Source organism: Chiloscyllium plagiosum, unplaced genomic scaffold (assembly GCF_037043375.1).
Source record: "Chiloscyllium plagiosum isolate Xiang-an unplaced genomic scaffold, Cpla_swu_hap1 HiC_scaffold_7, whole genome shotgun sequence".
In the NCBI taxonomy this organism is placed as follows: Eukaryota; Metazoa; Chordata; class Chondrichthyes; order Orectolobiformes; family Hemiscylliidae; genus Chiloscyllium; species Chiloscyllium plagiosum.
This window is the reverse complement of record NW_028270145.1, coordinates 95,325,862-95,342,827: the sequence shown is the minus strand read 5'-3', so window position 1 is coordinate 95,342,827 and position 16,966 is coordinate 95,325,862. Positions and strand designations below refer to the sequence as shown.

At 38.5% G+C, this 16,966-nt stretch overlaps 1 protein-coding gene and 1 long non-coding RNA gene across 39 annotated transcripts in view; one reads left to right on the top strand and one right to left on the bottom strand.

Moving 5' to 3' along the window:
• The window catches only part of LOC122551755 (uncharacterized), a 41,992-nt gene extending 40,027 nt beyond the window's left edge, over positions 1–1,965 (bottom strand). Inside the window, exon 1 of the long non-coding RNA XR_015757726.1 lies at positions 1,845–1,965. This is a non-coding gene — a long non-coding RNA (uncharacterized LOC122551755). The remainder of the gene's footprint in view (positions 1–1,844) is intronic.
• A 169-nt stretch (positions 1,966–2,134) lies between these two features.
• Positions 2,135–16,966, top strand: part of neb (nebulin) — a 297,385-nt gene continuing 282,553 nt past the window's right edge. For 21 of the 38 annotated variants that reach the window (XM_087989285.1, XM_087989276.1, XM_087989287.1 and 18 more), the window contains exons 1-5: positions 2,136–2,222; positions 2,851–2,977; positions 3,182–3,281; positions 12,545–12,613; positions 15,519–15,557. In XM_087989285.1, coding sequence (XP_087845411.1) covers positions 3,210–3,281; positions 12,545–12,613; positions 15,519–15,557 — 180 coding nt within the window. In that variant the 5' untranslated portion in view covers positions 2,136–2,222; positions 2,851–2,977; positions 3,182–3,209. Of the gene's footprint in view, positions 2,223–2,850; positions 2,978–3,181; positions 3,282–12,544; positions 12,614–15,518; positions 15,558–16,966 lie in introns of all 38 variants that reach the window. The other 17 variants (XM_087989311.1, XM_087989309.1, XM_087989308.1 and 14 more) reach the window with 5 other exon arrangements.

Sequence of the window (16,966 nt, the reverse complement as noted above, 5' to 3'; positions counted from 1 at the left end):
ACCGACCGACTCCCACAGCTACCTGGACTACACCTCCTCCCATCCTGCCCCCTGTAAAAACGCCATCCCATTCTCCCAATTCCTTCGACTCCGCCGTATCTGCTCCCAGGAGGACCAGTTCCAAAAACGCACAACCCAGATGGCCTCCTTCTTCAAGGACCGCAATTTCCCCCCCAACGTGGTCGACGATGCCCTCCACCGCATCTCTTCCACTTCCCGCTCCTCCGCCCTTGATCCCCGCCCCTCCAACCGCCACCAGGACAGAACCCCACTGGTACTCACCTACCACCCCACCAATCTCCATGTACAGCGCATCATCCGCCGTCATTTCCGCTACCTCCAAACGGACCCCACCACCAAGGATATATTTCCCTCCCCTCCCCTATCAGCATTCCGTAAAGACCACTCCCTCCGTGACTCCCTCGTCAGATCCACACCCCCCACCAACCCAACCTCCACTCCCGGCACCTTCCCCTGCAACCGCAGGAGGTGCAAGACTTGCGCCCACACCTCCCCCCTCACCTCCCTCCAAGGCCCCAAAGGAAACTTCCATATCCGCCACAGATTCACCTGCACCTCTACACATATCATCTATTGCATCCTCTGCACCCGATGTGGCCGCCTCTATATTGGGGAGACAGGCCGCCTACTTGCGGAGCGTTTCAGAGAACACCTCTGGGACACCCGGACCAACCAACCCAACCACCCTGTAGCTCAACATTTCAATTCCCCCTCCCACTCCACCAAGGATATGCAGGTCTTTGGACTCCTCCATCGCCAGACCACAACAAAACGACGGTTGGAGGAAGAACGCCTCATCTTCCGGCTAGGAACCCTCCAACCACAAGGGATGAACTCGGATTTCACCAGTTTCCTCATTTCCCCTCCCCCCACCCTGTCTCAGTCAAATCCATCAAATTCAGCACCGCCTTCCTAACCTGAGATCTTCTTCCCGACCTCTCCGCCCCCACCCCAGTCTGACCTATCACCCTCACCTTGACCTCGTTCCACCTATCACATTTCCGACGCCCCTCCCCCAAGTCCCTCCTCCCTACCTTTTATCTTAGCCTGCTGGACAAACTTTCCTCATTCCTGAAGAAGGGCTTATGCCCGAAACGTCGATTCTCCTGTTCCCTGGATGCTGCCTGACCTGCTGCGCTTTTCCAGCAACACATTTCCAGCTCAGGTCTAACTGTCATCAACTCACCTGAAAATAATTCATTCATAAAATACTATCTCCAAACAGACAAACAGAAATCATGTCCAAACCATGGACCATGTACAAAATGGTGCAGTTGCAGTGATATGGTGTGTTTGAAAATCTAAAGAAAATGAACGAGTGGCATCCTGAAAATAAACAAATACATTTTCTGAAGAGCATTGGGGTGGAAGGAATTGTCCAGTGGAAGAGACTAAATATAACTTAGAATTTCTATCACATTGCTACTAATTCACTAATCCAATTAATTATACTTAACTCAAACTTTTCAGAAATAAGCCTTTTTCTGATTAAGTGCACCATATTTATGGAAACAAAAGAAAGTGCTGTGGATACTGGAAATACTCAGCAGACCAAGTGGGCATCTATGAAGAGAAAGAGTTAACCTTCCTTTAGATCTGATGGAATGTCGTTGACCTGAAGCATTCATACTGTTTCTCTCTTGCATACATTGCCTTATCTATTGACAGTTCCCAGCAATTTCAGTTCAAATTTTACATTTGTTGAACTTATTTCCATCCATCTTTTACATGTAACTACTGGATCATAAAATACGACAAAATTAAACATTAGCAACATGAAGAGAAATGATGAAACATTGTTAAGCTTAATGTTTTGAACTCACTGCCTTATACTTAATATACCAATGAAAATGATGAATTGTAAAATTTAGGAGGGAAACTCTCCACTGCTGCAAATTTGAAAAGAAAGCAACACTTCCCTGGAAGCTTCAGCCTCTGAATTTGCATTGTCTGAGGTCATCCAAGCTTTTGACCAGCGTCACTGGTGTCCCTCCTCGGGTTTGCTGAACAGGTGGCTATTAAAGGGGTCACTAGGTATATTTAGCAACTGAAACTTGAGTAAAATCGCTCTGTGATTGGTCTGCCAGTTCACATGTTAATTTAGACGCTGATGCAGCTTGTAGCTCTTGCCCAGCGTTTCTTGGGAGGGGAACGTTGGGGAGGCTGTAGCTGCTGGGGAAAATTACTTTTAAATATCACGGGTAAGATTTTGTGATTTGTCTTCATGTCCGGATTGTAAGATGTTCTTGCAAAGAGGTGCTATACTTACTATGTGCTTTAATTACTATACAGTATATCTGATCAGGTCAGAATCGATTTGGTCTTCAATTAGTGTACAGTAAATCTTTGAAGTTATTATTCTGTTTGATCCTTTGTTTAAGGATATTTCCAACATGGTGTAACAGCCACTCTGGTTTTGTTGTAATTGTGGAATCGTGTAGAAGATACTGCTTATTTTATTAGAATATTAGAACATCCAGAGAGAAAAAAAAGTTCAACAGACTCTGTTCCTAAATTTAACTCTGTGCACTTTGCTTGCCTCAGAAGGAATTGCAACTCAGCTAGCTAAACTAAACCAGCCAATCGCACAGTACCATTAACTTATGTGACAAATTTCTCGAAGCATAGGAGCAGCTGTTGCAAACCCTTGCTACTTGATCTAAACACTTCCCTCCCCTCCCCATGTATTGTGCCATCCATGGAGACTTAATACTGACAGTGCAAGCAAATCATTCCTTGAACAAAACTTTGCAAATAAATACTTAGATCTTCATTTTATTTAATTACTTGTCATCAGCACTTAACTTATTTTCCCCCTCCTTTTTACAGCTGTAAATTTAAGAGTGCAGAAACTGAAGGGAGTACATTCCTATGGTAATTGGACAGTGTCAAGTCTCATTTCTATGAGGTCGTTAGTTATACTTTTTTGCTGACGCCCAGCAAGTATTTTTGTACGGTATGTCTGCCATACATTATTTGTCTATCTAGATGTGTATATAGAGCACCTCAAGAGTTGATTCTTTCTGGATCCCATGACGGAGCCCTTTAAGATAATTTACATTTCCAGATTTTCTTTAATGCATCTTCTTTGACTTATCTGTGCATTTTAATCTTCCATTTGGTGCACTGTACTAGAATCTAACAACTTGCTTTGCTTTAGGACGCTCAACCAGTGATAAACAGTAAAAATGGAAGACGATGAGGGAGAATATGAGGAATATGAAGAGTATGAGGAGTATGAAGTGGAGGAGTATATTACGGTAAGAAATGTAAAACGGTTGTGAGAAACAGGATCAGCTAGGGAAAAAAACAGCAACAAATCTTCTTTCTTACTGCAGTTTTGACTACATATAGTGAACACTTAAAGAGCTATTTTCTAATTATATAGTCCACCAATCAACATAGTCATTTTGATACTGGTTAAATCTTTATAGTAATGATTTTTTGAAAACCATTAATGTTAGCACAAGTACACTCTCAAGTTTGGCTGTCCAAACCTCATGTGATCAGAAAACGGGACTGTTTTATGATTGTTTCCCCCCTCCCCCCCCCATTCTAAATGAGTTGCACTAATGTATGAAACTTTTAGAGCCATGCGACTTACTAAATCCATTGTATTTTCTCAACAAACCTGGTCAGAGGTGGTATTACACACCTTTGGAACAGGTGGGACTTGAACCCTGCCACTGCTGCACCACAAAAGCCCTTTTTATGAAAAAAAAACTATTTTTCTAATCCACCTGTTTAGAGGTGTTATTACACAGTTCCATAGCAGATGGAACTTGAGCACAGTCCTCCCAGTCTGGAGTATGGACACTACCACTGCACTACAGAGCCCTTATTGAAAAAGTACCTTTAATCAACCTGTTCAGAATTGCTATAATTCATCTCTGGAACAGGTGGGACATGAATCCAGGCCTCTCGGTTCAGGGCTAGGGACATTATCACTGCACCGCAAAAGCTCTTATTAATGGGTAAGAGATCAATTAATATCAGCAGTAATACTGCCATTAAGATGAACTGCTTTGCAATCAGATCATTTGGTTTCCTTCCAGCGCCTTGGGGTTCCGATCTGCACCAATTTATTACTGAAAACGGCCAAATTTCAGAATTAGACATTGCCTCCTTTCTGAAGCCGTTGGTTGTTATGCATTTAATCTGCAAAAAATTCACCTTAATGATCAAGTACAGTTATATGTAATCTCCAGCTAAAACTGGGAGGTTGACCTCAACAATTAAGCGATATCTTTTCCCCTAACAGCACAAAAATGTTTCTTCACATCAACAAACAGCACTCATGTTGTTATTTCTGTATACAGAATCCAACCCCCCAATAGCAGCAACTCTTTATCTTGCAGTTCTTAAATAGAAACGTACGTTTCATATGAAAACAGAACTGAATAAGATTACACAAAAATGGATAATCCCTCACCTCAACAATTAAAATAAAGTTACATTTGCCTCAAGGCACCGAAATAAAAACTTCAAGTCAAGTTATTTTAATTACTCATTGCTGCTTTCTCAGTTCGTGCCAGAGTCATTCGCTGGACTCAGATAGTTTAGCAGTCAGCATTTAATAAAAGGCACGCTGAACATGCAGAAAGAATTCAGCATCCGTGTTCAATCCGGCTGAGCACTCACTTCTCAAGTGGTTGATAGGGTAAAAGCTGCACTAACAGATCTGGAATAAAATAATCTTCGATCAAATCCAACGGGAACTAACCGGTCTTCAGTATCGTTATATTTTACATACATATACCGTGCCTCGAGAATTGGGCGATGTCCGAAAATCAGACTTTTTTTTAAAAGCTGCGACCACGATTTTTATTTTTAAAAGTTATGAATAACGAAGAAAATAACTTACTGGCCTTTTAGGCTCGGCGAGATGCTGCTTTGGCTTGGCGCCGCACCGACTAGTTGTTGGTCTTTTCAGGCATTCCAAGTACTCCCAATGACCCTTGACCCGACCCGAACCCCCCCAACACATTTCCCCATCCTCTCACCACCCCCATCTGTATTCCTGCATGGATTCAATCCCAAGTTTGTTTTAGTTTTGAAACACTGCATTTTAGATAAATAATGGACAGTCATAGAGATATACAGCATGAAAACTGACTCTTTGGTCCAACTTGTCCATACTGACCAGATATTCTAAATTAATCTAGTCAAATTTGCCAGCGTTTGGCCCATGTCTCTCCAAACCCTTCTTATTCATGTACCCATCCAGATGCCTTTTAAATGCTGTACCACTTCCACCAGCCTCCACCACTTCCTCTGGCAGCCCATTGCATGCACGCACCACCCTCTGTGTGAAAAAGTTGCCCCTAAGCTTCCTTTTAAATCTTTTCCCTCTCCCTTAAACCTAGTTATAAATCACATAACACCAGGTTATAGTACAATAGGTTTACTTGGACTATAACCTGGTGTTGTGTGATTTTTACCTTTGTTCACCGCAGTCCAACACTGGCACTTCCACATCATGGCTACCCTTAAACCTATGCCTTTAGTTTTGGACTCTCCCACCCTGGGGAAAAGACTTTTGCTATTCACCCTATCCATCTCCCTCATGATTTTATACAGTAATGTAAGGTCACCCCTTAACCTCAAGCTCCAGGGAAAATAGCCGTGGCCTTTTCAGTCTCTCCCAGCAGCTCAAGCCCTCCAGCCCTGGCAAAATCCTTGTAAATCTTTTCTGAACCCTTTCAAGTTTCATAACATTTTTTCTATAGCATGGAGACCAGGATTGAACATGATATTCCAAAAGTAGTCTAACCAAAGTCCTGTACAACCACAACATGACCTCCCAACTCTTATACTCAATGCTCTAGCCAATAATGGCAAGCGCACCAAACACTTCCTTCACTATCCTATCCACCTCCAATTCCACTTTCAAGGAGCTATGAATCCAGCACTCCAAGGTCTCTTTGTTTGGCAATACTGCCTAGGACTTTCCCATTCAGTGTATAAGTCCTGCGCTGATTTGCCTGACCAAAATGTAGAACCTCACATTTATCTAAATTAATCTGCTATTTCTCAGCTCATCGGGCCATCCAATCAAGGTCCCATTTTACTCTGAGGTAACCTTCATGGCTGTCCATGACACCATATTCATTATTTATCAGGAATAAGTGATCAAATCTTAATTTCTACCTTTTTGACAGTTTGCAAATATGTTTTCATAATATTCTGTGATAACTGAAATTTAAACTCGGTCAACTTCCTCAATATTTTTAAAATCACTGTTTATTGTCATGGTGAGACTTTGTTTCCTTCCATCTTGTGGACTGCTAATTTACAGCAAAAATCAATCTTTAACTAAACCAATGAATATACATTTGATTTGTTCAATCTATATATTTTAACCTGCAGCTTGAAATTTTCTGATGAATTATAGGGGCAGCCAATCCTTGTTAGCAGGAGTTTTATTAGATTATTCACTTTAGAAAGCAGGACCATTAGCGATGAATTGGCACGCTGATAGAATAATATCTCCAAATATAAAGCTCACACCAATGGCACAGAGTTCTCCTGTTTAACTCTTACTAATTAAGTGTACAGATTAATGTTGTATTGAGCTGTTAGATGCACTTTGGAGGTTGGTGTAGACTTGATGAGCTGAATGGTCTCTATCTGCACTGTAGGAATTCTCTGAATTGATGGTAGGCTTCTGTAATTGACTGTAACATCATGGATTTAGGAAGGAAAACAACTCATGACAATTTTCACTGTTGGTCACCAGGAAGTGACATCTAGTGGAAAATATATGCACGCAGTCAGTGTATGGTGACTGATCAGGCTCAGTTGTAATTCCCTCAAGAATCAAAAGTGCTCACTGAAATTGTCTGCGTTCTAATGAACAATTGGGAGAAATTTACATTGGGTACTTCAACCTTAGAAGAGGACAGAAAGAAATTTGGACAAAATTATTAATCACCCCTCCCAAATGCAGTATTTGGTGCTGAAATATACCAGCTTTCTTTCCCCCACTTTCTCTTCCAGGAATAAAAATGACAATTGGAACATAGCAACTATTGCTTCAGGTGAAATTAGGAAATGTAGCATAGGGTGAGAATTAAACTTAGTCCCACTAATTCTATAGTACAATATATTACAAATGCTATAATCAACAATCAACAAATCACAGTATGATGTACTGTGTTTATTTTCAACCACAATAACTAATAAAAATGATAATTAAAATATATAGAATTCATAGAGGGCTGCATGGATTAGATGGTGTAGTGTTTACTCTTCTGATGATCTAGAACTGGAGATCATTCAAGTTAATCAATCACATATAGGATTTGAAAGTTTGGAAATCTTTGGAATTCTGCAGCCCAGAGGACTTTGCGTATATAGAACATAGAACATAGAACATAGAAGAATACAGCGCAGTACAGGCCCTTTGGCCCTCGATGTTGCGCCGATCCAAGCCCACCTAACCTATACTAACCCACTATCCTCCATATACCTATCCAATGCCCGCTTAAATGCCCATAAAGAGGGAGAGTCCACCACTGAAATTGTGCACTTTCATAACTGAGATTGTTGGATCTTTAAGCATAAAGGATATGGTGATAGGGGGAGAATGTGGAGTTATGAAGTTCAGCCGTGATCTTGAATCATAATTCTTTATCTTATGTTATTAATATGCTTGAGTTTTCTCACGGCAGTTATCTAGCTAATCCTTCAGTTCCATTAAGATATACAATCAATGTCAGGGCAATGGGATGGACAATAAATTTTGAAAATGAATTTTTCAAGATACAGCCAAATACAAAATTTGAGAGCACCTTTGCCTATCAGGCCATCATGGAAATTGGGAAAAAGGTTAGTCAATTGTATTATTCTAAAATGAGAGCACAGAGAAATATTAGTCTTGCAAATGTTGAGAGGTGGATAAAGTAATAGGACTTTAATAGGGTATATTTTGGTTATATTAGAGATCTGTCATAATAACATTGTGTCTTCTAGAAAAAATATGCCATATTTAGCATAATCAGAGTCAGGGAGTCATGCAGCATAGAAACAGGCCTTTCAGCCCATCAAATCTGTGCTGACCAACAAGAACGAAATAACGATTGGCAGCCCTTATAATATATTCTGTTCAAAATCAAAACTAACAAGATTAATCCAAATAAAAAAGCGATGCTGATAAAGAACTGCGATTAAGTGTTCCCAAATCCAAATGTAAAAGTTGTGAGAAAATATTTTAAGAACGAAGTGAAAATATGTTAATCTATGTTGAGCTAGTTTTCCTGTTGATTGTGTTGATGAATAAAAATTTTTATTCATTTTATTGTATATGTATTGTTTAGCACCCCACTTGCTTGAATGAAGGTGTCATAAGTCACCGCATGCCTCCATTGTAATGTGTGTACGTTTTATCTGCTCATTATGCATTTTTCCATACCCAGGATACTGGTAATCTAGTAATCATTTTCCCAGCTACATTCTCCATCATTCAGATAATAATCATAATCATGGCCTTTTGTTGAACACTTTCACGTTATTTTCAGAGAAAAGTTTGCAGTGTTGTATCAAGCAATAAATGTTGTCCAAGTCAAAGATTGTTTTTCATACCATCAACATGATGAGTGGCTCATTTTCATCCATGCCAAATTTGTTCCATGTTGTCATTGTTTTCTTGACAATGACTGAGAACCAGCTCTGGAGCGAGTCCATGCAGTCTTGTTAAATAATTGAATTTGAAGTTGCAGCCAGTTACACGACAATGTTTCAAACCTAAAACTGAGTGGGTGATTCTAGCCTAGTGACAGGAGATCGTAGAAAATATGAGTCAGCCTCAGGCCAGTTATAATGAGCTAAATCCACCAAAAATAGACTTGGGTACACAATTACACCAGCTTCAAAATGACTGATGTAAATCAGGTAGCTTGCACTATGGGGATTACAAAAGGTCATCTGAACAGTCTATCCATATCCCAGTTCAGCTACTGACATCATAACAAAATAACTCATGCAGTTAATGTTTTCTTCATGATCTACAGATTTTTTTTTTAAACCAGCCTGTTCAGAGATATCATTACACATGTTTGGATTAGGTGTGACTTTAAATCAAGCCTCCTGGCCTAGAGGTAGAGACATTATCAGTATACCACAAGGGCCCTTAAGAAATTTGCATTCGATCCACAGTTCCTATCAGAGCAATAAGCAGTCATTCCTCGACTGGGAATCAAACATGGGCCGTGGTGATAGCACCAAATTCCAACCATTAGACCATCAGAGAAACTCTTCATGATCAATGATAGACCAAATATTATTAATTATAGCTGGGAAAATATTGCTGATTTCAGCCATTTAAATCATTGTCCACTTTAATTTAATTGAATAAACCTCATTTTATTTTCAATAATAAATAATAAATATAATGAAATAATAAATGAAGCTGCTCAGCAATATTTTGTATGTGTTATTTTATCTAAACATCAAGATTTTAACTAATTTTATAATGATTACAACATATAATTAGATAGCTTTCGATATGTTCTATTGATTAATTGCCTGCACTGGAATAATCGCTTCCCACTGCTAATTCTAAAGTTTTGATAAACTTGATCTCTAAACACTCTCTAAGTTGCAAAGTTCAAAGTTCAAGAACCATGCCAGGGCTTGAACACAACAATCCAGGCGAACTGGATAGTTTTGCAATGCTGTGGGAGTGCTATACTATCAGAGGTGCTGTCTTTTGGATGAAGTGTTAGACAGAGGCACCATGTGTTCTCTTAGATGTAAAGATCCCATGGCATTATTCCAAAGAAGAGCAGGAGATATCCCTGATATTGCGGCCAATATTTATCCTTCAATCAGCATCCCAGCAAAACAAATTATCTGGTCATTATCACGTTGCTGTTTGCGGAAGTTTACACTGTGCAAATTGGCTGCTGTGTTTCCTATATTACACTAGGGTTGACACTTTAGAAGTTCTTCATTGGCCATTATATTTGGTAGGCATATCTCCATTCCTACTAGTTGCAGTATGCTCATTTTTCTCATTGGGCAGAGAGAGAAAAAATTAATTCCCAACCTGCCCATGTCTCAAAAAAATGATTATTTGGAACTATTTTGGGACACTCTGATGCTAAAGGTGTCTATTTATATCTGCTTTTTGAGGGGATAATTGCCAGTAATTACCAGGGATGGGGGATTTCAGTTATGTGAGAGCAGAGGTGATTAACGTGTGATTTAACAGAAGTCATCAAAATTATAAGGGGTTTTGATAGAGGGAATAAAAAGAAACTGTTTCCACAAATGAGAAGGTGGTAACCAGAGAGCACAGATTTATGATAATTAGCAAAAGGACCAAAGGGGATATCATCAGAATTTTGCTTTGTACATCGAGTGCTATGATCTGGAACGGTGGAAACAGATTCAGTAGTATCTTGAAAAATTTGAGGAATTAATAAGCAAGAGTTAACTGTATCAAAATGCCATCACATGGATGATGAGCCAAATGTCACCAGTCAGTGTTGTAAGGTTCTGTGATTATGTCTTTGCATTCAGTTTAGCACGGAAAGTAAATCTTCACTCATAATCTTCAAATATAGGGACCCACATGATATTGTATTGAACCTTCATTCTTCTGTCTCCCTTAGTGTAAGTCAAGAGCATTTTTGTCTTGTTGAAAGTATACTCCAGGGATTGCTTCTTAGTAGTAAAGAAAATGTTGCTGTCAATATAGTTCAATCAGCCATCAAGCCATAGAGCTTTTATGGCACAGAAGATTATACAGTCAGTGGAGTTTCTGTAGAGGAATCCAATCAGTTCCATTCCTCTCTTAGCTAATTTCCCTCAAGTACCATCTTTATTGAGTCATTCTCCCTATTATTCTTTATAAAACTTTACCCATCTCTGAGGTGAAATAGTTCAGTCAATACTTGCTAGGAGAGACCGTATTCCCTTTCTTGAATAAATGTCACATTTCCCATTTTTTATCCCTTTGACACCTTGAAATGTTCAATAGAAATTGGAAAATTAAGGAAAACCTTTCTTCATTTTCCCCAGCCAATTAGATACATGAATAAAAGAACCAACGTATCCTTAAAGATTAAGTGATTAGCACCATCAATTGCCTGTGATCTAAACTGAAACAATATAAGTGTCTGACTGTGACCTCGGAAGCTACATCCTTTCTTCTGTAATACCAGGAGTTACTGCAGTTCAACTGAGTAGTCATTAATTTCAATCACTCCGTAGCAAGTTGTAAGCTTATTTTAATAAATCTTCTGGCACCAGGGGAGGGAAATAAGATGTTCATTTAAGATACATTTTAAAAAGTCATCTCCTTCACCAATAATATTCAGGAAAGGAAACCTGTAGATTCCAGTTCCATACTAAATGGTTGCTTCTTATAAGCTCACCCAGCCATTCGATTGCAAACAGTAAAATAAAGAACTGGTATTTTATATAGTGACTTTCACAACCTTAGGACACAACAAAGCACTTCAAAACCATCAAGTGCTCTTTAAGAATTTAGTTTGTAGGAAATCTGATTTTATGCACAGACAGGTCTAAAAGCAACATTGAGAAAAATGACAAGATAGTCTGTTTTAGCCAGGCCCATTGAGGGATGATATTGTCCCAGGGGCTAAGAATAATTCCTTTGCTTTGCTGAAAACTGAACCTTTTATGTTCACCTGAGAGAGCAGATGTTTAAAGACTCATCTGTTGGTAATGTAGCACTGATGATCCAACCGAACTGTTCTGCTCAAGTCTCTGGAAAAGGACTTTAATCCCAAACCTTTTGATAGAGATCTGAGTAAGGCTGCTGAACTGAAACAAATACATTTTTATCACCATGAAAGGATGGGTAATAAAGAAAGCCTTGAAAGAATTAACCACATCCCCAACAGATTGCATTAATGGCAACCAGGAAAAGCCTTTAAAAGACACTGAAGTTTCATCAAATGTTCGTATTTATATTAGCCCTTATAGAATTACATGAAGAATACAAAATGAAAATCGATGGTTAATCCAATGTAGCATTTTGCATATCTCCCACATGAACAAAACTGCTAATCATGTGTACCCACACTCCCCAATGACAATTTGATTTCCCATTCTTTCAACCAACTATCATAGCCTATTTTGAAAAGTTGACCTGATCTCGCTTCAGTGTCATGGAAATCTGAATTGCTCTCCTCTAAGGTCTGTTGAGCTGAGGTCAGCTGAAATGATAAAAGTAAAATTAATAAGAGTTTTTATCAGCCAAGCATATTCATTAATGTAAGGCAAGGTTGTGTTAGTAGAGTTTCAATACAACACATCCACAACTCAATCTATTGATGGAACAGGTTCATGGGGTTGAATAGCCTACCATTGACTCTATAATCCTAATCATAAATTGATGCAATGCCAGTATCCCCAGGCAGTTTGAAGAATATCAATTACAATAAGTCAATCTTGAAGGCTTTTAATGGACTCGCACAAGAGTTGGAAAATAATGGGATAAAGTGATAACTTTTTTTGTCTTTGATTCTCTGTGGGATTTGGCCTGTTGTAGTACCATACATATGAAGGTGAAAAAGTGTTAAAGGGAAAAGAGATTACAAAGGTTACAGAGGTAACAAAGGTAATTGCCTGTACCCTGTATGTCACAGGCATGCATGAAACAGTTGGTTATGTAGGCTGCTGAGTTAAAAATAGTGGCTGAAGTGAACTGTCTAGCTGGAAAAAGCCAAATTTGCCAACTTGCATGAGAACTTGCTGCTAGTTGTTTTATCATTATCCTTTCCTGAGAAGCATCAGGTGTGCAGTTAAACAGGCTGCTATTGATATGTCCGATTCAGATACTATCTGACTGAAACCTTTACCCTGCAGCCATATGCTTTGCTGATCTTCAAAGCCACCAGAGTGATACACAACGCGAGCCAAATGTTAGCATTTCTATGTGAATAAATTAGTCTCCAAAAGAACAGGTTGTGTACAGAATTAAGTAAATTACCACGTTCAAATGCACTTTCAAGTCACTTACTGATTACTATCATCATCACAACTTCCTTATGAGCAATTCAGACCAGTTTCCCAATTCAGATAAATGAATGGAATGTTGTTGTTTCAACCATTGTTGTGAAAGACTTGGAATTTACTTGAATCAGCCAGTTCTTCTTTTGTTATTTTTAAATCAATACCATACAAAGACAATTAAAGTGTTTGATACTAATTATTCTATGAATTATTGGATGCAATTTAAGAAAAATTGCTAAGGTGCAACAAAGTTGCTTGCAAGTACATTGTGTACAACAGAAACAACTCCTGGTGTAATCAGCCTATGAAAACCAACAAAAGAGAAGTGAATGAAAAAGATTGAATGAACTGAATGATATAATGTCACAATGTGGCTAAGAGTTAAATCTAAGAAATGCATAGCATAAACTTCAGAGATCTTCATGTAAGCTGATAGATATTGGTCCAACCTCAGGTAGTATCTTTCCACTGTATACATCCTGTAATAGTGAACATTCTCTCATTAGTGCCGCATTGTAATGTGGTGCTGGTCATACTGGGTAAGTGTCAGTATGGTGAAGGCATGATTTGTGATTTTTTAAATGACCTGCTAAAACATTTGGAAACTCAATCTGTTTAGAATTGAAAATGCTTGCAATATCGGACTGTGTCTGATGAGCAGCATTATGTCTTCACAATAAGCTGCATGGATAATGCTTGATGGATTGTCTGGCTAGAGACCAAGATTCTCGTTTATGGTTTGAAATATTGTAGAAGAATTCCTCTGAAGAATTTTTTTTCCTCCAGATTTTAAAATGTGTGCATTATTGCTTACTTTGGTTTCAGGCTCACTCTTATATAACTGGCTTATGTAAATTCACAACGTAGTCTTTATCAAGTCGGAAATTACCACGGTTGTTTCTGTTGTACACAATGTACTTGCAAGCAACTTTGTTGCACCTTAGCAATTTTTCTTAAATTGCATCCAATAATTCATAGAATAATTAGTATCAAACACTTTAATTGTCTTTGTATGGTATTGACTTAAAAATAACAAAAGAAGAACTGTACAGAACTGCCAAAATTAGTTAGGGTAGTGGTGACAACATCTCAATCACTTAAAAAAAAAATTCAGACTAGAAAACTTTATTCTTTAAGGCTGATGAACAATTTCAGGAATAGTGTCCACATCTTTTATTCTAATTCTTTCATGGGATGTGGGTATTGCTGGAGAGGTCAGCATTTTGTAGTCCAGCCCTAATTACCTCCAAATTGGTAGAACATTTGAGAACACAGTTGATAAAGAGTCAACCACGTTACTGTAGATCTGTATTCAGACCATATAAGGTGGCAGTCTTCCTTCTCAAAAGAGCATTAATGCACCAAATGAATTTTTAACAACAATCAATGATAGTTTCATGGTAATATTACAGAGAATAACTTTACATTCCAGAATTATCCACTGAATTTAAATTCCATCAGCTGTTGCAGTAGAGTTTGAACCCATGCCCACAGAATCTGGAATACTAGACATTTTCCTATGCCATCTCCCTGCTCAAGAAAAGGCTAATCTTAATGAGATGATAAACAGCTGAAAAAAACGGCATGCCAAAAGTATTGGAAATTCAGAGCTCCAATCAACTTTTGAGATATATGGATAAGTTAATGTATTAGATGTGCCATTTATTATTAGAATCTTGAGATCAAATGTTTCAAACCTATGGGTTGATAGTGTTGCGTGATATTACTAACAAATACAGTGAACCTGATTTTATTCAACCCCCATATCCTAACATTGTTAAAATAGCTCTCAGCACTGCATTATGAAATTTCCCTTGTCTTCAACTTTAAAAATCCTTAATGGCACATCTGTTGTCAACAGGTTAGAAATGAACTGAAAAATGTAAAGTAAAAATTAACCTGTTGTCAACAGGTTAGAAATGAACTGAAAAATGTAAAGTAAAAATGAACTGAAATTAAAGAAATGAACTGAAGAATGTAAAGTAACCATAGTCTTGCCAGACCTTAAGACTACTCTCTTAATAGATAGAAAAAAAAGACTGGTGGTGGTTTATCCTGAGAGATATCATGCCTCAGGTGTGGGAAGACGTTGAGAAGGAGAATCTTCCATAATTACCTCAGCTGGTGCAGGAATTGAACCCACACTGTTGGCATCACTCTTTGTTGTAAACCAGCCATCTAGCCAACTGAACTTGGACAATGTGTTCAACTTGTTTATGATAAAGCACGCAACAATTTCATCCCATTAGCCTTTCTATTCAGGTTTAATTACAGGTAATTTCCTTAGTTTTAAACAAAGAAAGTAAATAATATGTCAAAGTTTCCTGCTTTATGCTTCATAAAAATAAAATTGCCAGCATGGCAATTAAAAAATGAGTTGGGTATTGTATGGCTGGGTATTGCATGGCTATTCTAAGTAGACTATCTGCCTATCAGCAAAAGTACTGCATGTAAATTAAACGTGACAATCTTTATTTCACTGCTCAGTCAACATGTCTCTTTCCTTGAAGGGATCAGAGCCACAAACAATCATTCGAGAAGTGAGAACAGTAAGTAACCAGTTGAATATTTTGTGAATATCAGCTTTTAAATTAAATTTAATCCATTTTTTTTTCCTGCTGTAAATACTCTGAAAGAACTCTGCAGTAACCATGTTATGAGCTACTACAGCTAGGTCTATGGAACATGTTTCTTCCACAGACCCAAGATTTTCTGTTGCCATTTCATGAATTCTATACGATCTCCAGTCTTTGGTGCATTGGGTCTCTACACTGCACTCTTAGAGGCTGTACTGATACTGCTCAGAGTTCATTGCATCTCTAGCGAACTAGGATTAAGGCCCCCTCACTTGCAGTGATACTGAAGAGTCTTTATTTAGATTGTGGTACATGTTTTACTGAATGTAGCTTTCTTGTAAGTTTCATCTTCTGCTCTTTTCAAGTCTCAATCGCATGCTTCTCTTTGCTGTGCACTGCTAATGTCAGGTTAGTATGTATCTTCCATCTAAAGGCAAATAAATCTAATGATAGCATCTGTCAACATCTATCCAGAAGTGGAGACAGTTGGAGGCAGGAATGGCTCCAATGGCATGGACTATTGATGCCATCTGTATGACAAGGTTATATAAAATTCTTTCTTGGTTTTAGAACCACTGGCCTCTATACAAACTGTTGAGTACATGCTCTGTGGTTAGTGATTCCTTGCCGTGTACAATTGTGTCATTTTAGGACTCCTTCCTTGTGGACTCTGGTATAATCAATCTGCGGTTTCATCATTGAAGATGAAGATTTGTTTGTCAGCCTGATCCACTATTGCTCTGGATAGTGCATCAGCTATAACCTGGGCCTTAACTGGGATACAGATTGTCATGTACTCATATATCATCAATCTGATTCAGAATCTCGATATTCCCAATGGCATTGTCAATTCTTCTTTATTCTACCATAGTGGTCATGGTCTGTTTTATCCTGAAATCTCAACCCCATGAGACAATCCAAGAACGTTCACATACCAGTGTGATTACTAATGCCTCTTCCTCAGTGGTAGCATAGATCTGCTTCATTTCTGCCTATGATTGTGATGCAAAGTACACAGGTCTCCTGCTTCTATCATGCTGAACTTGAATGAGTACTGCACCTAATCCTATTGTAGATAATCTTGCGTTGTATTGAGATAACATGTCTGAGAAGAATAGATATTTATTAGTCTCCTTAAAAGTTGTAGTTGCTCCCCCACTTCAATGCGATTGTTGGCCTTCCTTTAGAAGCTCTCTTAATTGGTTCTGTAAGACTAGCTAGGGTAAAAATTAACTCTCTACTTAGTTTGCCATGCTTTAGAAGTATTAACTATGATTGATGCATTTCCATTATGGAACTCACTTATGACTCTTGTCTTTTTGGGGTCCATTGCCATGCCATGCTCTTGAGTCACGTGTTCCAAAATCATGATTTTCGTCTTT